This window comes from Oncorhynchus mykiss, chromosome 13, assembly GCF_013265735.2.
Source record: "Oncorhynchus mykiss isolate Arlee chromosome 13, USDA_OmykA_1.1, whole genome shotgun sequence".
Classification (NCBI taxonomy): domain Eukaryota; kingdom Metazoa; phylum Chordata; class Actinopteri; order Salmoniformes; family Salmonidae; genus Oncorhynchus; species Oncorhynchus mykiss.
In genome coordinates, this window is record NC_048577.1 from 1,472,873 (window position 1) to 1,495,738 (window position 22,866).

At 40.5% G+C, this 22,866-nt stretch overlaps 2 protein-coding genes across 3 annotated transcripts; both read right to left on the reverse strand.

Moving 5' to 3' along the window:
- Positions 1-3,886: 3,886 nt before the first annotated feature.
- Positions 3,887-10,039, reverse strand: LOC110500910 (zinc finger protein 664-like). Of its 2 annotated transcripts, none has more exons than XM_036939836.1 (2): positions 9,408-10,039; positions 3,887-5,597 (listed from the first exon to the last, which is right to left on the reverse strand). In XM_036939836.1, exons 1-2 carry the CDS (start codon positions 9,790-9,792, stop codon positions 4,627-4,629), a joined length of 1,356 nt encoding a protein of 451 aa, XP_036795731.1. In that variant the 5' UTR covers positions 9,793-10,039; the 3' UTR covers positions 3,887-4,626. The 2 variants fall into 2 exon arrangements, with proteins under 2 accessions (XP_036795731.1, XP_036795732.1); XM_036939837.1 differs by lacking the exon at positions 3,887-5,597 and adding an exon at positions 7,260-7,623.
- A 1,672-nt stretch (positions 10,040-11,711) lies between these two features.
- LOC110500809 (zinc finger protein 664-like) lies at positions 11,712-17,675 on the reverse strand. The gene is made up of 2 exons (XM_036939849.1): positions 17,046-17,675; positions 11,712-12,382 (listed from the first exon to the last, which is right to left on the reverse strand). The coding sequence occupies exons 1-2, from the start codon at positions 17,452-17,454 to the stop codon at positions 11,745-11,747; spliced, it is 1,047 nt and encodes a 348-aa protein (XP_036795744.1). The 5' UTR covers positions 17,455-17,675; the 3' UTR covers positions 11,712-11,744.
- Positions 17,676-22,866: the final 5,191 nt, after the last annotated feature.

Below are 22,866 nucleotides of genomic sequence, written 5' to 3' on the forward strand. Positions count from 1 at the left end.
CCAAAAGGTAACCAAAAGGAAACCAAAAGGAAACCAAAAGGTAACCAAAAGGAAACCAAAAGGAAACCAAAAGGAAACCAAAAGGAAACCAAAAGGTAACCAAAAGCCCTATGAAATGTAAATCTGAGAAAGAAGGCTCCTTGCCTCCACTGATCTATCACCACTATTTTCAAGTGTGATATCCTGTATCACTCTAAGAAACTGCTGGAAGCCTGTCCCTCAGATTACGGCATGCCATGTATCTGCATGCACACCTTCCATCCGTAAGTCTCCGTAGTTCCCCAGGCTGCTGCTGTGGATACAACTCTTTCTGAACTGCAAGCCACTTGACACAAAGTTATAAAGCTTCTGCAGGAGAGCAAAAAAAAGTGAACTGCCTCAAGCACTGATTTTACAGCATCGACAAGAACCACGTTCAAACAACGTGCATTACAGTGCACATAAATTGCAAATCTTGCACTGTTTTTAATCCGTGCAGACACACCAGAATGCTTTCCTGCTCACAACGGATGCACCGTCATAGCCTTGCCCCACAATATTATTTCTGTAGTCCAGACCATGTTTTTCAAGGCAATCAATTATAATTTGCGTGAGACCTGCTGCATCTAAGCTTTCAGCTGACTGAAAGTGTAAAAAATATTTTATTTTTTATTTTTTTTTATTTAACCTGGCAAGTCAGTTAAGAACAAATTCTATCAACATACAGCTGGTTATACGCTGTACCGGCAGGATAGAACAGCAGCATCTGGTAAGACTATGCAGCATCTGGTGGGGGACTATGTATTTTTGCTGGTGCACGATATCTAAGGAAGTCTAGAGCTATTTCTCGCCACACTATCTACCTAGAGAGTTTTCATCTGTATTTGTTGTAGCTGTTTACATACCACCACAGTTAGAGGCTGGCACTAAGAGCATTGAATGAGCTGTATTCCGCCATAAGCAGACAAGAAAATGCTCACCCAGAGGTGGCGCTCCTAGTAGCCAAGGACTTTAATGCAGGGAAACTTAAATCAGATGCTAAGCTTCAGGACTTGTCGGATGTGGCAGGGCCTGCAAACCATTACAGACTACAAAGGGAAGCACAGCCGAGAGCTGCCTAGTGACACGAGCCTACCAGACGAGCTAAACTACTTCTATGCTCTCATCGAGGCAAATAACACTGAAACATGCATGAGAGCACCAGCTATTCTGAAAGACTGTGTGATCACGCTATCGGCAGCCGATGTGAGTAAGGCTTTTAAACAAGTCAACATTCACAAGGCCGCAGGGCCAGACGGATCAGCAGGACATGTACTGCGAGCATGCGCTGACCAACTGGCAAGTGTCTTCACTGACATTTTTAACTTCTCCCTGTCCACGTCTGTAATACTAACAAGTTTTAAACTGACCACCATAATTCCTGTGCCCAAGAACACTAAGGTAACCTGCCTAAATGACTACCGACCCGTAGCACTCACGTCTGTAGCCATAAAGTGCTTTGAAAGGCTGGTCATGGCTCACATCAACACCATTATCCCAGAAACCCTAGACCCACTCCAATTTGCATACCACCCCAACAGATCCACAGATGTTGCAATCTCTATTGCACTCCACACTGCCTTTTCCCACCTGGACAAAAGGAACACCTATGTGAGAATGCTATTCATTGACTACAGCTCAGCGTTCAACACCATAGTGCCCGAGACAGCCTATAGGGAGGAGGTCAGAGACCTGGCCGTGTGGTGCCTGGACAACAACCTCTCCCTCAAGGTGATAAGACAAAATAGATGATTGTGGACTACAGGACCGAACACGCCCCCATTCTCATCGACGGGGATTTAGTGGAGCAGGTTGAGAGCTTCAAGTTCCTTATTGTTCACATCACCAACAAACTAACATGGTCCAAGCACACTAAGACAGTCGTGGAGAGGGCACAACAAAACCTATTCCCCCTCAGGAGACTGAAAACAATTGTCATGGGTCCTCAGATCCTCAAAAGGTTCTACAGCTGCACCATCGAGAGCATCCTGGTTGCATCACTGCCTGGTATGGTAACTGCTCGGCCTCTGACCGCAATACACTACAGAGGGTAGTGCGAACGGCCCAGTACATCACTGGGGCCTAGCTTCCTGCCATCCAGGACCTCTATACCAGGCGGTGTCAGAGGAAGGCCCGAAAAATTGTCAAAAACTCCAGCCACCCTAGTCATAGACAGTTCTATTTTACTGCTGCTCTTTAATTACATGTTACTTTTATTTCTTATTCTTATCTGTATTTTTTTAAACTGCATTGTTGGTTTGGGGCTCGTAAGTAAGCAAGTAAAAATGTGATTTGATAGCTTTCAGACATACAGTACCAGTCAAAGGTTTGGACACACCTACTCATTTAAGGGTTTTTCTTAATTTTTACTGTTTTCTACATTGTAGAATAATAATGAAGGCATCAAAACTATGAAATAACACATATGGAATCATGTAGTAACCAAAAAAGTGTGTTAAACAAATCAAAATATATATATTTTATATTTGAGACTTTTCATTTTCCCTTGATGACAGCTCTGCACACTCTTGCATTCAATTCACGAAAACACAACAATGTAAGGTTAGGTTTAGGCATTAGGGTTAGCAGTATGGTTAAGGTTAGGTTTAGGCATTAAGGTTAGCAGTATGGTTAAGGTTAGGTTTAGGCATTAGGGTTAGCAGTATGGTTAAGGTTAGGTTTAGGCATTAGGGTTAGCAGTATGGTTAAGGTTAGGTTTAGGCATTAGGGTTAGCAGTATGGTTAAGGTTAGGGTTAGGCATTAGGGTTAGCAGTATGGTTAAGGTTAGGTTTAGGCATTAGGGTTAGCAGTGTTGTTAAAGTTAGGGTTATTTAAGGTAAGGTTTAGGCATTATGGTTAAGGTTAGGGTTAGGCATTAGGGTTAGCAAATCAGATTTGTTGGAGGTACAAACCTGTGCCTCTTAAGGAGAAAGTAATTCAAAGTAATCTGATTACATTAGTGAGTTTGGGGAACCCAACAGTTATGTTACTGATGACACTTTTAGACAGGTAACTAGTAACTAACGGATTACTGATGACACTTTTAGACAGGTAACTAGTAACTAACGGATTACATTTAGAAAGTAACCTACCCAACCCTGGATACAGTATAAAGGTCTCTCCATGGGTGGGAGATGGACATTTAAGATGATCAACACTCTCTTTATATTACTGACTTGTTGACTGATTGATCCATTCATCCTTCCATCCCTCCTCATCCTTCCTCTCCTCTGAAGACCCAGTGAGGGTGGAGCTCAGTCAGAGAGCTGTTGAGGGACTGGTTAGGAAGAACACTTCTACAGCCAGAGAGGTGAGAGGTCACACATGGTTTAGATGGTAAATATTTATGTCCCTTTAGTGGTTCATCACATAAGCAAAAGGGAATATGTTCCATCATCCATGTTTATTTACATTAGTACAAATTGTCCACTGATATTGTGTAAAACATACTTTTCCGCCACTCATTCACCCCATCTCTTTACATTGGTTATGCTGACATGGTGGCCTGACTGCGTCCAGACTGTCATATTCAGTGGCCAGACTCAAATTCCGAACACAACGCCCATCCTAGTAGATCTGAACCTAATGCAGCTTGGAGTGATCGGATGACAGAAGTCACATTTAGGTGCCAGGTGTAACTGAGGCCATAGATGCTCCATATCCATTACTTTGAGAGTTTTATATAATATTACTAAATGTATTTCTTTCTGTGTGTCAGGGGCAGTCAAGAAATGGAACGGCAAGGACACAGATCATGACATAGGCAGATCTGTGGGAGACCACCTCAAGCCCCTGGTAGAGCCGGGGGTGGTGTTTACCACTCCACCACGCCTTCAGCAGGCTGGAAAAGTGGGATTGATCTGTTTGATTCAGTTTTTCAGGAGTTGAATCCTTTGACGTATTGTTGATTTCAACATTTTTCCTTTTCAACAAAAAATCCACTGGATTCGTTGAAGTCGGTCATTGGGTTGAAGTCGGTCATTGGGTTGAAGTCGGTCATTGGGTTGAAGTCGGTCATTGGGTTGAAGTCGGTCATTGGGTTGAAGTCGGTCATTGGGTTAATTTGTTTTGCAATTTGAAAATATATATCAAGATTTATTTATACAGCACATTTCAGACATGGACGAATAAAAACAATGGAAATAAAAACTGAAATATTTACTACACAACAAACATAAGATGATTTAAAAACTAAAATAGTGTCAATGTGGTAACAACTCCTTTTATTGTTAATCAAATAAATAGAACTCTTTCAATTCAGAACCTGGATTTTTCCCCCGATGAGTCTAATATCCATATTATGCTGAAATCAATAGAACAGGGGACAAACGTTTAGGGTTCTACATTGTGACATCATTAAGATACTCCTACTACAATGTTAAAACATTCTACATTGTGACATCATTAGAACACTCCTACTACAATGTTAAAACATTCTACATTGTGACATCATTAAAATACTTCTACTACAATGTTAAAACATTGTACATTGTGACATCATTAGAACACTCCTACTACAATGTTAAAACATTGTACATTGTGACATCATTAGAACACTCCTACTACAATGTTAAAACATTCTACATTGTGACATTATTTCATTGATATCATGAAACAACTCCTTCATGTATTTTCTGATGTTTAATAAGAGATCGATTATCAGAGTATCTCTTGTCACATTGATCACAACTATGTGACTTCTCTCCTGTGTGTCTTCTCTGGTGCTTAGTCAAGTTACCAGACTCAGTAAAACTCTTCCCACATTGATCACAGCTATATGGTTTCTCTCCTGTGTGTGTTCTCTGATGCTTAGTCAAGTTACCAGGCTCAGTAAAAGTCTTCCCACATTGATCACAGCTAAAATATTTCTCTCCTGTGTGTGTTCTCTGGTGCCTAGTCAGCTGACTAGACTGAGTAAAACTCTTCCCACATTGATCACAGCTATAAGGCTTCTCTCCTGTGTGTGTTCTCTGGTGAACTATCAGGCTGCTTAAGTGACTAAAACTCTTCCCACATTGATCACAGCTATAAGGCTTCTCTCCTGTGTGTATTCTCTGGTGTGATTTTAAATGTCCTGATATCAGAAAACACTTTCCACAGTCTGCGCAGTGGAAAGATTTCTCTCCTGTGTGTGTTCTCTGGTGTGTAGTCAGACGGCTAGATGTAGTAAAACTCTTCCCACATTGAGAACAGCTATAAGGTTTCTCTCCAGTGTGAATTTTCTGGTGTGTGTTTAGTGACTCTGATCTTGAGTAACTCTTCCCACAGTCTGAGCAGTGGAAAGATTTATCTCTTGTGTGTGTTCTCTGGTGTATAGTCAGACGGCTAGATGTAGTAAAACTCTTCCCACATTGAGAACAGCTATAAGGTTTCTCTCCAGTGTGAATTCTCTGGTGTGCTTTTAGTGAATCTGATCTTGAGTAACTCTTCCCACAGACAGAGCAGTGGTGAGGTTTCATTCCTGTGGGTCTCTGCTGGAATTTGAGATGTTCTGAAGTGGAGAGACTCTTCTCTGCCTCGTCAGCTTTGTGATGTAGTTGGGGCTCCCCAGAGGATCCACGGTAGTTCTGTCTCTCTCCTGGTGAACAACAAAATCAGACAGATGGTTAAAGGCCCGCAACAGCAGAAATCCATTGTTTATTTGAGCTAAGGTAATGTTAAGGTATATAATATATATATATATATATATATATATATATATATATATATATATAATATATATATAATAATGTTTGTGTCATTGTTGCAAATCAACTGCTTTATACTTTAAAAAAACACTTCAACTTCAACCAGTAAAATGCTCATTGGCTAGCTTTGCTACCAGCCTTTGTCAATGAGCGTTTAGCATTCAAGCTAACAACTTCTGCATCCAAAATAGGTATTTTACAACTTTATTTCACAACCAAATATGTGACCCGCCGTCTCTATTCAGTCTTATGTAGCAACCTTTTCACTGGTGTTTATTTCATACATTGGATAAAAGTACTGAGCTTCTAAATGGCATATCATACACTGTGATTGGAGGAAACATGAGGAAGTAATGACTCAGAGCTTCTACATGGTATCATACACTGTGATTGGAGGAAACATGAGGAAGTAATGACTCAGAGCTTCTACATGGCGTATTATACACTGTGATTGGAGGAAAACATGAGGAAGTAATGACTCAGCGCTTCTACATGGTATCATACACTGTGATTGGAGGAAACATGAGGAAGTAATGACTCAGAGCTTCTACATGGTATCATACACTGTGATTGGAGGAAACATGAGGAAGTAATGACTCAGAGCTTTTACATGGTATTATACACTGTGATTGGAGGAAAACATGAGGAAGTAATGACTCAGAGCTTCTACATGGTATTATACACTGTGATTGGAGGAAACATGAGGAAGTAATGACTCAGAGCTTCTACATGGTGTATCATAAACTGTGATTGGAGGAAACATGAGGAAGTAATGACTCAGAGCTTTTACATGGTATTATACACTGTGATTGGAGGAAACATGAGGAAGTAATGACTCAGAGCTTCTACATGGTATCATACACTGTGATTGGAGGAAAACATGAGGAAGTAATGACTCAGAGCTTCTACATGGTATCATACACTGTGATTGGAGGAAAACATGAGGAAGTAATGACTCAGAGCTTCTACATGGTATCATACACTGTGATTGGAGGAAACATGAGGAAGTAATGACTCAGAGCTTCTACATGGTATTATACACTGTGATTGGAGGAAACATGAGGAAGTAATGACTCAGAGCTTCTACATGGTATTATACACTGTGATTGGAGGAAAACATGAGGAAGTAATGACTCAGAGCTTCTACATGGTATCATAAACTGTGATTGGAGGAAACATGAGGAAGTAATGACTCAGAGCTTCTACATGGTATCATACACTGTGATTGGAGGAAACATGAGGAAGTAATGACTCAGAGCTTCTACATGGTATCATACACTGTGATTGGAGGAAAACATGAGGAAGTAATGTAGATTTTTTTTTAAATTACACTTAGAATCCCATTCAGGACAAAAGGGCATTCCAAAGGTTTCTGTGGTTTTCACACTTGCTCTACATTAATCATTGGGAAACATATTTAGAAAAGGAATACTTTCACCAAATTGCCTAAATGGATTCTCTGAACATTATATCACCAGGTTCCCCCATTAGGCAAACCATTAACAGTATGTATCTCACCAGGTTCCCCCAATAGGCAAACCATTAACAGTATTTATCTCACCAGGTTCCCCCATTAGGCAAACCATTAACAGTATTTATATCACCAGGTTCACCCATTAGGCAAACCAGTAACAGTATTTATCCCACCAGGTTCCCCCATTAGGCAAACCATTAACAGTATTTATCTCACCAGGTTCCCCCATTAGGCAAACCATTAACAGTATTTATCTCACCAGGTTCCCCCATTAGGCAAACCATTATAATTACTACATTGTCTATTGTTGTATATCTTCAGTGCTGCTCTTTGTTCACGCCCATTTATCATCTTTCACTCCCTCTAGAGCCTTAGACCCGCCCATCTCTCAAAGAATTCACATTGGAACATGAGAATGTGGCCATGTGATAAAGCAGTGAGGCCTAAAAAAACAAAGATGTCAACAATAAAATACTTTATTAACTTCAAGTAGATTACAATTAGGAAAAACCTAGAACACAAGAAGGTCAAAACAATATCTAGACCTAGGCTTATATATTCTTTATTTAACTAGGCAAGTCAGTTACAAATTCTTATTTTCAATGACGGCCTAGGAACAGTGGGTTAACTGCCTGTTCAGGGGCAGAACGACTGATTTGAACCTTGTCAGGATGGGTGATTTGAATTTGCAACCTTCCAGTTACTAGTCCAACGCTCTAACCACTAGGCTACCCTGCCGCCCCAGTTTTTAAGATTAGGACTTTTGCAATGAAGAGACCATGGACATTACATGAAGAGACCACGGACATTAAATGAAGAGACCACGGACATTACATGTCCTGGTCCAAAGGGCAGAAAAAATATGCTTTTGGGTTAGATTAATTTGTTCATATCATAACCAAAGTTACTCAAAGGATGGGGCGGAAGGTGGTTAGAGCGTTGGGCCAGTAAACATCTTGCCTAGTTAAATAAAGTTTTTTTTTTAAAGTGTTGTGTATTTGTATGGTGTACCATCTCCACTATTATTATAACCTCTTGAGGTTCTGCTCACCTGAGTTGAATACCCGAGCATTGTATGTGTAGACCAGACTATTGACCAAGAGAGTTTACATTTGTATTTTTCTTAGCTGTCTATTTACCACCACAAACTAATGCTGGCACTAACACCACACTCAACGCGTTGTATAGGGCCATAAGCAAACAAGAAAACAGTCATCCAGAGGCCACTCAGGTGATTTCAAGTTATTTCTACCTGTGCAACTAGAGGAGGGGAAAAACCTCTAGATCGACCTTTACTCCACACACAGAGACACATTCAAAGCCCCTCCCTCAGCCTCCATCTGGTAAATATCAACATAACTGTATCCTCCTGATTATAAGTCGAAACTGAAACAGGAAGTACAGGTTCAATAAGGAAGCGATCCGATGAAGCGGTTGCTAAGCGACAGGACTGCTTCACTAGCACAGAATGCAATATGTTCAGGGATTCATCCGGTGGCCTTTAGGAGTTTACCACATCAGTCAACGGCTTCATTAATAAGTGCATCGACGGCGTCGTAACAGTGACCGTACGTACATACTGGACATATTAGAGACTGTTGGGACAAAAACAATCTTGGTCAACCAACAGCTTGTCGACCAAACAATCAACCAGATGACCAAGTGGGGTCAGACATTATATCATTATGACATCATAATAGCCATTGACTACTGAAGAATAGAACTTAGAAATGCCTCAAATGTTTCAACTGTATTTCCCCCATCAGAAACCAAAACATAAGCTCGTTAAACACCATTGTTCATAAACAAACACTGTATAGCCTCATTATGACATCATGGATGAATTCTAGAATATACTATATAGCCTAGAAACCTGGTTAAACTATCATTATGACATCATGGATGAATTCTAGAATATACTATATATCCTAGAAACCTGGTTAAATTATCATTATGACCTCATGGATAGCCAGTCCTTGTATTCATAGTGTAGGGAATTCAGGGTGAGTCCCTGAGCTGAACTCAAACCTGGGCCCAGCGACTGTCAAGCCAACGCCTTATAACTGTTATGCCAAGGACTGACTGGATGCAAGGACTGACCACTGGCAATACATCAATAATTTAAAAGTGAAAATATGGATGTAGCAATTGCATATTTCCCCTTTAACACCACTCATCAGTTCAACAACTGCAAAGTTTGTGCCTCTGTTTTTAAGACAGTACTCACTAGTGTAAATCGAGGAACGGTTTCTCAAAACCATTTTACGGCTAACTTCATCATTAGAACCATCGGACACCTTAAGATGCGTTTGGGAAACCGGGCCCAGATATCCAGTTTCCTCCTCTTCTTCCTCCTTTTTCAGTGTGACAGTCATCTCTCCCTCCTTCACTCCAAAAACAGCATTCTCCTCTTTCTCTTCTTTTACTGTAACATCCTCCTCCTCTTTCACCCTGAACGAGTCTTCCTCTTCTTTAACGGTAACAACCTCACCCTCTACTTGTTTTTGTATTGTAACAGCCTCCTCTTCCCCCTCCTCTTTCACCAGACCCTCTTTCTCCGTCCAGCAGACATCCTCTTCTTTATCAGGAGGAGAGTAGCTTAGTGAACACATCGGAGATGTTGGAGATGTCGGAGATGTTAGCTAGCTATGCTAATGCTAACTTAACCAGCCCGCTAGCTGACTAATAACAACACCGCAAATATGCAATTAAATCGGATAACTAACTAGACGACAGAAGTGGGTTTAAAACACAGTGGCTAATATACACTAAAGCGTCTAAAGAGCTTTATTGGTTCGTATATTTTGTCTAGCAAGCTACGGAGGTGTCTGACTAACTGTTGTTGCTGTTGAAAGAAGAGTTCCGTCCACTTGATTATACGTCACACCAGCAGCATAACCTTAAAGTCTCAGACCGCCATCTGCTGACTGGAGTGGGTAACGCAGTTGAGAAAAATGTATCTATTTTATTTTCAGACAAGTTAAAGGGTAGGAAGCATTTGTTTTTTTTACACACAAATTAAACAACACAGTGTGGTTAAAGAGTTAGTAACTTAGTTGTAGTCACGATCTGGTTACCTATTAAGTACAAACAGTTATGTTTTTGAGTTATTACATATTTATTAATTTATTTCCGGATATCTTCTAAACTACCCACAATGCACAATTTTGCAATGTCAAATTGATATACTCTGTGCTACCGAGTTCATATGGCCAGAATCCATCTCATATCTTCTCCCACTGCGTAAAGTGTGGTCGTGCTATAACTCAATTCGCCCTTGCACTCCTTTTAACGCCATTTTAACGCAAAACGTTTGTTACAGATTCTAGTTATGTAAACAGAAAACTGTATTGAGATCAAACGTTTCATCGATGAGAAAATGTGCAGAATGTTGGACAAAATCCATTTCACTCTATCATCTCCCACTCATCTTTCACTGGGCTTCCTCTCATCGCCATATTTGGTAGTGAGTAAAAAGTACATCATGCTCCTCTCCTCTCTACCTAACGTCCCCTCACAGTCCCTTCAATTTCCCCTAACGTCCCCTCACAGTCCCGTTAGATTGGCTGCTCAGCCTACCTAAATTATCCCTCACCCATCATAGCCCTGCAATTCCCAACCAATCAGAGCGCTTCGAAATACGCATCTGGACACTACACCCGCCCACTCAGGTCAGAGTGTTGTCCGAAGGGAGAAGACGCCAGTTTCTGAGGACTTTTTATTGTCGACAGTAACACAAATGTCTGAATGTTGTGAGTGCATCGAAATATAAGCATTTCACTGTTGTATTCGGCGCATGTGACAAATAAACATAATACAATTTGATTTGATAGTTCAGACATACAGTACCAGTCAAAAGTTGGACACACTCACTAGTCATTCAATGGGTTTTCTTAATTTGAACTATTTTCTACATTGTAGAATAATAATTAAGACATCACAACTATGAAATAACGCATATGGAATGTAGTAACCAACAAAGTGTGAAACAAATCTTTTTTTTTTTTTTTAAACGAGCTCCTTATAAGCACCAAAAACGCTGTTTTGACAACTGGCAATAAATCTACTGGGGGGAAATCAGGTTGAAACTGCTGTTGAAACTAACAACTAAAATAACACATGGAAATGGGAGATATCTTTTGGAATTTTAAAATATTTTATCTCACTGGTTAGATAATCTGCAGAAGACAGTCAGCTACATTTCGGAGTGATGGTCCCCAGAACGAAGAGAAATGCAACACTTATTTGTCATCACTCATATCGAAATCAAGTTGAAATCAATTGCGCGAGAGAGGGGGGTATATCTGGGTTTAATGTGTACATCACTGGTTAGAGGACAACTTGTGGTAAACAGCTAGCTACATTTTGAAGTGTTGCATTTTGATTCAAGTGGATCACCGACGAGATAAGTGTAACGCAACACTTTTTGTTAATCACATAAATAGTACTCTTTCATTTCAGAACCTGGATTTTTCCCCTGATGAGGCTAATATCCACATCATGATGAAATCAATAGAACAGGGGACAAACGTTTAGGGTTCTACATTATGACATTTTATTGATATCATGGAACAACTCCTTCATGTATTTTCTGATGTCTAATCAGAGATCTTTTACCAGAGTATCTCTTCCCACATTGATCACAGCTATATGATTTCTCTCCTGTGTGTGTTCTCTGGTGTGCAGTCAGCTGGCTAGATGAAACAAAACTCTTCCCACATTGATCACAGCTATAACATTTCTCTCCTGTGTGTGTTCTCTGGTGTAAAGTCAGCTGGCTAGATGAAACAAAACTCTTCCCACATTGATCACAGCTATAAGGTTTCTCTCCCGTGTGAATTCTTTGGTGTGTTTTCAGGCTGCTTGGAACATTAAAACTCTTCCCACAGTCAGTGCAGCTATAAGGTTTCTCTCCCGTGTGAATTCTTTGGTGTCTTTTCAGGCTGCTTAGATCAGTAAATCTCTTCCCACATTGATCACAGCTATAAGGTTTCTCTCCTGTATGGATTCTCTGATGTCTTTTGAGGTCTGCTGAAGATGTGAATCTCTTCCCACAGTCAGAGCAGTGGTGAGGTTTCTTCCCTGTGCGTTTCCGCTTCTGTTTATTGAGATGTTCTGATGTGGAAAAACTCTCCTCTGCCTCTTCAGCTTCATGATGTTGTTGAGGCTCCCCAGAGGATCCACGATCATCATGTCTCTCTCCTGTGTGAACAACAAAAAGAAAGTCAGACAGAATTTTTTTTTCTTCACCTTAGTAGTAAAGTGGATGATTTTAGGCTAGAAATACGTTTTTAAAGTTGCTGAAATCCCAAGCAGTGTGCCAGACGACTTTGATCACCAATATAGGCCCCACTCTGTGTTTGCTAAAATTTCGCCACGAGGGCCGATGCACACACAATTTGGTTGCAGAAACTCTTCCCTGCTAATAAGAAAACCACTAGTTATGGATGTAGCATATCTGGTAATGAGGAAACCACTAGTTATGGATGTAGTATATCTGCTAATGAGGAAACCACTAGTTATGGACGTAGTATATCTGGTAATGAGGAAACCACTAGTTATGGATGTAGTATATATGGTAATGAGGAAACCACTAGTTATGGATGTAGTATATCTGCTAATGAGGAAACCACTAGTTATGGACGTAGTATATCTGGTAATGAGGAAACCACTAGTTATGGATGTAGTATATATGGTAATGAGGAAACCACTAGTTATGGATGTAGTATATCTGGTAATGAGGAAACCACTAGTTATGGATGTAGTATATATGGTAATGAGGAAACCACTAGTTATGGATGTAGTATATCTGGTAATGAGGAAACCACTAGTTATGGATGTAGTATATCTGGTAATGAGGAAACCACTAGTTATGGATGTAGTATATCTGGTAATGAGGAAACCACTAGTTATGGATGTAGTATATCTGCTAATGAGGAAACCACTAGTTATGGATGTAGTATATATGGTAATGAGGAAACCACTAGTTATGGATGTAGTATATCTGGTAATGAGGAAACCACTAGTTATGGATGTAGTATATATGGTAATGAGGAAACCACTAGTTATGGATGTAGTATATCTGGTAATGAGGAAACCACTAGTTATGGATGTAGTATATCTGGTAATGAGGAAACCACTAGTTATGGATGTAGTATATCTGGTAATGAGGAAACCACTAGTTATGGATGTAGTATATCTGGTAATGAGGAAACCACTAGTTATGGATGTAGTATATCTGGTAATGAGGAAACCACTAGTTATGGATGTAGTATATCTGGTAATGAGGAAACCACTAGTTATGTATGTAGTATATCTGGTAATGAGGAAACCACTAGTTATGTATAATGTGAATATTACCACACATTATCAGATCAAGATCAGGAGAGCTACTGAAGGAAACTCACATTAAGCTCTGTGTCTATTCACTAATTCACCACCGTGGGGAAAACTGATGGATGGGGCTGGAGAAATGTAACTACTTTCAAATTCATAGACAGACCTATGGATGCAAGGACTGACCATCCATGATATCAACATTATAGGTTCAACCATGTTGAGGCTATACAGTGTTGGTTTACATTGGTAAACCTGGTAAATCTAGACTGTTGAATGGTCCCAGATGGTGAACAATTTATTTAGTAATAACCTGGTAAATCTAGACTGTTGAATGGTCCCAGATGGTGAACAGTTTATTTAGTAATAACCTGGTAAATCTAGACTGTTGAATGGTCCCAGATGGTGAACAGTTTATTTAGTAATAACCTGGTAAATCTAGACTGTTGAATGGTCCCAGATGGTGAACAGTTTATTTAGTAATAACCTGGTAAATCTAGACTGTTGAATGGTTCCAGATGGTGAACAGTTTATTTAGTAATAACCTGGTAAATCTAGACTGTTGAATGGTCCCAGATGGTGAACAGTTTATTTAGAAGTAATAACCTGGTAAATCTAGACTGCTGAATGGTCCCAGATGGTGAACAGTTTATTTAGTAATAACCTGGTAAATCTAGACGGTTGAATGGTCCCAGATGGTGAATATCAGTTGTTTTCCCCCACGGTGATCATTCTACTTGTTTATGACTTGACTCTGAGTCATCAGGTTGCCATGGGTTACATGGGGTGTTTTGGTTTCACTCTGGGTTGAGTAGACAAACAGAAAGGGGACAAAGTCTTTCCTATTTGATAATACTGACGATGGGTGACTTCCTGTCGTCTTTGTGCAACCAGAAATCACATCTGGCATTAAGGTTTCAAAGCTGACGTTTGGCAACTCAAACATTCAGCTCCCTCCACAGATTTTCTATGGGATTAAGGTCTGGAGACTCCAGGACCTTAATGTGCTTCTTCTTGAGCCACTCCTTTGTTGCCTTGGCCGTGTGTTTTGGGTCATTGTCATGCTGGAATATCCATCTAAGATCCATTTTCAATGCCCTGGCTGAGGGAAGGAGGTTCTCACCCAAGATTTGACGGTACATGGCCCCGTCCATCGTCCCTTTGATGCGGTAAAGATGTCCTGCCCCCTTAGCAGAAAACACCCACAAAGCATAATGTTTCCACCTCCATGTTTGACGGTGGGGATGGTGTTCTTGGGGTCATAGGCAGCATTCCTCCTCCTCCAAACACGGCGAGTTGTGTTGATGCCATAGAGCTCCATTTTGGTCTCAACTGACCACAACACTTTCACCCAGCTGTCCTCTGAATCATTCAGATGTTCATTGGCAAACTTCAGATGGGCATGTATATGTGCTTTCTTGAGCAGGGGGACCTTTGCGTGCGCTGCAGGATTTCAGTGTGTTACCAATTGTTTTCTTGGTGACTATGGTCCCAGCTGCCTTGAGATCATTGACAAGATCCTCCCGTGTAGTTCTGGGCTGATTCCTCACCTTTCTCATGATCATTGCAACTCCACGAGGTGAGATCTTGCATGGAGCCCCAGGCCGAGGGAGATTGACAGTTCTTTTGTGTTTCTTCCATTTGCGAATAATCGCACCAACTGTTGTCACCTTCTCACCAAGCTGCTTAGCGATGGTCTTGTAGCCCATTCCAGCCTTGTGTAGGTCCACAATCTTGTCCCTGATATCCTTGGAGAGCTATTTGGTCTTGGCCATGGTGGAGAGTTTGGAATCTGATTGATTGATTGCTTCTGTGGACAGGTGTCTTTTATACAGGTAACAAACTGAGATTAGGAGCACTCCCTTTAAGTGTGTGCTCCTAATCTCAGCTCGTTACCTGTATAAAAGACACCTGGGAGCCAGAAATCTTTCTGATTGTGAGGGGGTCAAATACTTATTTCCCTCATTAAAATCAATTTATAAAATTTTTGACATGCGTTTTTCTGGATTTTTTTGTTGTTGTTCTGTCTCTCACTGTTCAAATAAACCTACCATTACAATTATAGACGGATCATTTCTTTGTCAGTGGGCAAATGTACTAAATCAGCAGGGGATCAAATGCATTTTTCCCTCACTGTACATTTCTCCAGCCCCCATCCCTCAGCTGTTTACCAAACCATGTCTCATGGCTGACATTTTGTTGCTATTTAAATCCAAGGTTTTCCCTTTAAAAAAAGCCACAATCAACCAATCTTGGTTGTGGTAATAAGATGATGGATGGGGCTGGAGAAATGTAACTACTCTCAAATTCATAGACAGACCGATGGATGCAAGGACTGACCATCCATGATATCAACATTATAGTTTTAACCATGTTGAGGCGAAACAGTGTTGGTTTACATTGTTTCTAAACATTGGAGTAAAACAAGTTTATTTGGGGTTCTGATGGGGTACAACAGTTGAACTAAGCTCATGAGGCATGTGTTATGTTCTTGAAGAATCAATGGCTATACATAAATAATTTACAAATACAGTGTTGGTTCACATTGTTTCTATAAATATATACAGTGCAATTGGAAAGTATTCAGACCCACTTTTTCCACATTTTGCTACGTTACATCCTTATTCTAAAATGGATGAAATTAAATGTTTTCCTCATTAATCTACACACAATACACTCTAATGATAACATGAAAAACTTTTTTTTTGCACATTTATTAAAATAAAAAAACATGAATACCTTATTTACATAAGTATTTAGACCCTAAATTGAGATCAGGTGCATCCTGTTTCCTGACTCTCAGACCATGAGAAACAAGATTCTCTGGTCTGTTGAAACCTAGATTAAACTCTTTGGCCTGAATGACAAGCATCACGTCTGGCAAACAACCTGGCACCATCCCTATGGCGGCAGGAACTGGAGGACTAGTCAGGCTTGAGGGAACTAGTCAGCATTGAGGGTAAGATGAACAGAGCAAGTACAGAGTACAGAGAGGTCCTTGATGAAAATCTTCTCCAGAGCGCTCAGAACCTCAGACTGGGGTGAAGGTTCACCTTCCAACAGGACAAAGACTCTAAGCACACAGCCAAGACAACGCAGGAGTGGCTCTGGGACAAGACTCTGAATACTTTTTTTCTATGCAGAGAACAATGGGAGACAGTCCCCAAAGTGTGCCAAGCTTGTAGTGTCATACCCAAGAAGCCTTAAGGCTGTAATTGCTGCCATAAAAGTACTGAGGAAAGGGTCTGAGAATACTTATTAAATCTGATTTTAGTTGTTGTTTTTTGCAAAATTGCAAAACTGTCTAGAAATCTGTTTTTGTTTTGTCATTGTGTGTAGATTGATGTTTGAAAATATCTATATATTTAAACCGTTTAAAAATAAGGCTGTAACATAATGAGGGAAAAGCCAATGGGTCTGATTTAAACGTCCACATATGGATGAGGCAGTTGTAGATTTACTCATTTATAGCCACACATCAGTTCAACAACTGCAGAGTTTGTGCCTCTGTATTTAAGACAGTACTTACTAGTGTTAATTAGGGCCCGGTTTCCCAAAACCATTTTATGACTAAGTTCATCGTTACCATCTGACGCCTTAAGATGCGTTTGGGAAACCGGGCCCAGATATCCAGTTTCCTCCTCTTCTTCCTCCTCCTTTTTGGATGTGACAGTCACCTCCTCCTCCTCCTCTTTCACTCCATAAACTGCATCCTCCTCTTTCTCTTCCTCCTCTTCTTTTACTGTAACATCCTCCTCCTCTTTCACTCTGAACGCGTCTTCCTCTTCTTTAACTGAAAGGTCTTTCTCTTCCTCTTTCACGGTAACAGCCTCCTCTTTTTTCTCCTCTTTTACGACAACGTTCAGCCACAGACCCTCTTTCTCCGTCCAGCTGACCTCCTCTCCTCTTGCAGGAGGAGAGTAGCTTAGTGAACTCATGGTCGTGGATGTTAGCTAACTAGCTAGGCTAATGAATGAGCAGCAATCTAAATTGCCATGAGCAGACCAATAACATCGTAAATATTAAATTAAATCGGATAACTAACTAGACGAAAGAAGTGGGTTTAAAACACAGTGGCTAATAAACACTAAAGCGTCTAAAGATTTTTATTGGTGCGTCTCTGTTGTCTAGCAAGCTACCGAGGTGTCTGACTAACTGTTGCTGCTGTTGAAAGAAGCGTTCCGTCCACTAGATTATACGTCACACCAACAGCATCGCCTTAAAGTATCAGATCGCCATCTGCTGACTGGAGTGGGTAACGCAGTTGAGTAAAATGTAGAGTTTATATTCAGACCAAAAGTTTTTTTTTTAAAGTTAATCGGTAGGAAGCATGAGTTTTTACCCACCAATGTAACAACACAGTGTGGTTAAACACTTAGTAACGTAGAAGCAATCACAATTACCTATATGTGCAAACTGTTATGTTTTCTCGTTATTACTGTAACGACCCTGGATTTATAAGCGTGGATATCGACTCTGCCGCGTTTGCGGCACAGTTGATAGCGCGCTCGGGCTAGAAGGTTGAGGGTTCGAGACCTGCATCCTGTTGTTTCATTACACTACATATTTATTAACTTCCGATATCTTCTAAACTACATACAAGGCACTATTTCTCAACGTCATATTGATCTACTATATATAAACAGTAACATTGATTTACTCTGATTTACACCGAGTTTGTATGCTAACTTTTTACATGCTGACAAACCCGAAGCGTTTGTCACGAGCATGTTAATTATGTCCATCCAGATTCGATCAGCAGTTTGAAATATCAAAACGAACCAACTATATTAATTGTGGGACTGTTCGAAAAACAAACATTCATTGCAATTTAGACAGGTCAATTGTCCTGGGATATAAACACGGAGTTGTGAATTTCAGGTAAAATAACAATGTCCTCTACTCTGACACTTAATCCACAGATATAACGGTAAACCGAGTTTGTTTCTAGTTATCCTACTTCAGGCTTCTTCTTGTGAGTCAAATACTAAATGTTCAGTGATTGTTAGGTGGTTTACATAATTAACTTTCCTTACTAACCTTCTAAAAGTTGACGCGCCAAAATCTTACCAAACCATTCATTATTCTACTAACTATGCTCACCAATGTAGCTGACCGATGTAGAGAGAGACAAGTGCAGAATGTTTTTTTGTGATGTTGGTAATACAGTTGAAACATTTATACGTAATTGGTGCCTGGTCACATGTCAACCTCTTTACTGTGTTGCCACCATGCTCGATACCAGTGTAACAGTATAACTTTAGACCGTCCCCTCGCCCATACCCGGGCGCCGAACCAGGGACCCTCTGCACACATCAACAACAGTCTCCCACGAAGCATTGTTACGTCAGCGATCAAAACGCTATTTAGCGCGCACCACCGCTAACAAGCTAGCCGTTTCACGTCTGTTACACATGCACTTAGGAGTCATTAAGACAAGTGCCTTAGCAGAATGTTTTTTGTGATGGGGTTTAAACATTTGAGGCTTTTATAAGTAAATAATACAAAATAAATTGCAGTTGAAGTCGGAAGTTTACATGCACTTAGGTTGGAGTCATTAAAACTAATTTTTCAACCACTCCACACATTTCTTGCTAACAAACTATAGTTTTTGGCAAGTCAGTTAGGACATCTACTTTGTGCATGACACGTAATTTTTCCAACAATTCTTTACAGACAGATCATTTCACTTGTAATTCCCTGTATCACAATTACAGTGGGTCAGAAGTGTACATACACTATGTTGACTGTGCATTTAAACAGCTTGGAAAATTCCAGAAAATTATGTCATATTTTAGAAGCATCTGATAGGCTAATTGACATAATTTGAGTCAATTGGAGGTGTACCTGTGGATGTATTTCGAGGCCTACCTTCAAATTCAGTGCTTCTTTGCTTGACATCATGGGAAAATCAAAAGAAATCAGCCAAGACCTCAGAAAAAAGATTGTAGACCTCCACAAGTCTGGTTCATCCTTGGGAACAATTTCCAAACGCCTGAAGGTACCGCGTTCATCTGTACAAACAATAGTCTGCAAGTATAAACACCATGGGACCACGCAGCTGTCATACCGCTCAGGAAGGAGACGCGTTCTGTCTCCCAGAGATGAACGTACTTTGGTGCGAAAAGTGCAAATCATTCCCAGAACAACAGCAAAAGACCTAGTGAAGATGCTGGAGGAAACAGGTATAACAGAATCTATATCCACAGTAAAACAAGTCCTATATCAACATAACCTGAAAGGCCGCTCAACAAGGAAGAAGCCACTGCTCCAAAACCGCCATAAAAAAAGCCAGACTATGGTTTGCAACTGCACATGGGGACACAGATTGTACTTTTTGGAGAAATGTCCTCTGGTCTGATGAAACAAAAATAGAACTGTTTGGTCATAATGACCACCGTTATGTTTGGAGGAAAAAGGGGGAGGCTTGCAAGCCGAAGAACACCATCCCAACCGTGAAGCACGGGGGTGGCAGCATCATGTTGTGGGGGTGCTTTGCTGCAGGAGGACTGGTGCACTTCATAAAATAGATGGCATTGCAAGGAAGGAAAATTATGTGGATATATTGAAGCAACATCTCAAGACATCAGTCAGGAAGTTAAAGCTTGGTCACAAATGGGTCTTCCAAATGGACAATGACCCCAAGCATACTTCCAAAGTTATTGCAAAATGGCTTAAGACAACAAAGTCAAGGTGTTGGAGTGGCCATCACAAGGCCCTGAACTCAATCCTATAGAAATTTTGTCGGCAGAACTGAAAAAGCGTGTGCGAGCATGGAGGCCTACAAACCTGACTCAGTTACACCAGCTCTGTCAGGAAGAATGGGCCAAAATTCACCCAACTTATTGTGGGAAGCTTGTGGAACGCTACCCGAAACATTTGACCCAAGTTAAACAATTTAAAGGCAATGCTACCAAATACAAATTGAGTGTATGTAAACTTCTGATCCACTGGGAGTGTGATGAAATAAATAAAAGCTGAAATAAATCATTCTCTCTACTATTATTTTGACATTTCACATTCTTAAAATACAGTGGTGATCCCTAACTGACATGAGACAGGGATTTTTTACTCTGATTAAATGTCAGGAAATGTGAAAAAAACTGAGTTTAAATGTACTTGGCTAAGGTGTATGAAAACGTCTGACTTCAACTGTATATTCTTCAAGAATCAATGACTATTAGGGCCGAGAATCAATGACTATTAGGGCCGACCCCAATTAGTCGACTCGTCAATTGTTTGGTCAATAGGCTGTTGGTCGACCCAATATGTTTTTAGTCAAACAGTGGCACATTTTTACAGTATTCAGACCCCTGGTGGACTTTTCCCACATTTTGTTACTTTACAGCCATATTGTAAAATTGATTCAATTGTTTTTTCCCCTCCTCATGTATCTACACACAATACCCCACAATGACAAAGGAAAAACTGTTTTTTAGATTAATGAATAAAAGTTGTAGAAACATCTCAAGGATGATCAATGGAAACAAGATGCACCTGAGCTCCATTTCAGGTCTCTTAGAAAAGGGTCTGAATACTTATGTAAATAAGTTTTTTCTGTTTTTTATTTTTAATACATTTGCAAACATTTCTAGAACATGTTTTCACTTTGTCACTCTGGGGTATTGTGATGTCATTATGGGGTATTGTGATGTCATTATGGGGTATTGTGATGTCATTATGGGATATTGTGATGTTATTATGGGGTATTGCGTGTAGATTGATGAGGAAAACGTTTTATTAAATCAAATATAGAATAAGGCTGTAACGTAACAAAATATGGAAACTGTCAAGGGGTCTGAATACTTTCCGAATGCACTGCAGGTCTCTCCATTGATGGGAGATGGACATTTAAACTGATCAACGCTCTCTTTATATAACTGACTTGTTGACTGATTTATCCATTCATCCTTCCATCCTGAAAGGAATTTTATAATATCTGTACATTATAGGAACACCTGTAATTACAAAGCACAATGATGAATGTTTTGCTTTAGCTTTGAGATGAAGAATCAGTGGTAGACACCTTGTAAGTGCATGAAGAGGTCAACTGTACAAAAGTCAGAGGTCTGTGTGTTGGAACTATACTTTCAGTTCCTGTTCATACTATGTTCCAGTCTTACTTCTGCCTAGCACATGACAGCAATAAGAGGAAGAAGGATTGGGAAACTAACCTCAAATAACAATAAACTGAACTCCGCCAAGCAGAAACATCTTTGTATTAGCAACTATTAATTATGAGCTTATATGGTATTAAAGTTAAGGGACATCAGCCTGGGCGGGGTGATCCTCAGTAGGGGATACAAAGGGAAAACACCATCTTGTGAACTGAGTGTGGTACCAGTACAGAGTCAATGTGGAGGCTATATACAGGGGGTAGCAGTACAGAGTCAATGTGGAGGCTATATACAGGGGGTACCAGTACAGAGTCAATGTGGAGGCTATATACAGGGGGTACAGAGTCAATGTGGAGGCTATATACAGGGGGTACCAGTACAGAGTCAATGTGGAGGCTATATACTGGGGGTACAGAGTCAATGTGGAGGCTATATACAGGGGGTACCAGTACAGAGTCAATGTGGAGGCTATATACAGGGTATTACAGTACAGAGTCAATGTGGAGGCTATATACAGGGGGTTCCAGTACAGAGTCAATGTGGAGGCTATATACAGGGGGTACCAGTACAGGGTCAATGTGGAGGCTATATACAGGGGGTACCAGTACAGAGTCAATGTGGAGGCTATATACAGGGGGTACCAGTACAGAGTCAATGTGGAGGCTATATACAGGGGGTACCAGTACAGAGTCAATGTAGAGGCTATATACAGGGGGTACCAGTACAGAGTCAATGTGGAGGCTATATACAGGGGGTTCCGGTACAGAGTCAATGTGGAGGCTATATACAGGGGGTACCAGTACAGAGTCAATGTGGAGGCTATATACAGGGGGTTCCGGTACAGAGTCAATGTGGAGACTATATACAGGGGGTACCGGTACAGAGTCAATGTGGAGGCTATATACAGGGGGTACCGGTACAGAGTCAATGTGGAGGCTATATACAGGGGGTACCAGTACAGAGTTAATGTGGAGGCTATATACACGGGGTACCGGTACAGAGTCAATGTGGAGGCTATATACAGGGGGTACCGGGACAGAGTCAATGTGGAGGCTATATACAGGGGGTACCGGTACAGAGTCAATGTGGAGGCTATATACAGGGTATTACGATACAGAGTCAATGTGGAGGCTATATACAGGGTATTACGGTACAGAGTCAATGTGGAGACTATATACAGGGTGTACAATCCTTATTAAACAAACTAACCTCTGATCAAAGCAGTTTCCTGTA

Excerpts from the sequence above, each read along its gene's own strand:
- LOC110500910 (XM_036939836.1), bottom strand. The coding sequence starts at position 9,792 with ATGTGTTCACTAAGCTACTCTCCTCCTGATAAAGAAGAGGATGTCTGC. Across the intron at positions 5,598-9,407 it reads CCGTTCCTCGATTTACACTA|GAGAGAGACAGAACTACCGT; the intron begins GTGAGTACTGTC and ends GTTGTTCACCAG.
- LOC110500809 (XM_036939849.1), bottom strand. The coding sequence starts at position 17,454 with ATGAGTTCACTAAGCTACTCTCCTCCTGCAAGAGGAGAGGAGGTCAGC. Across the intron at positions 12,383-17,045 it reads CCGGGCCCTAATTAACACTA|GAGAGAGACATGATGATCGT; the intron begins GTAAGTACTGTC and ends TTGTTCACACAG.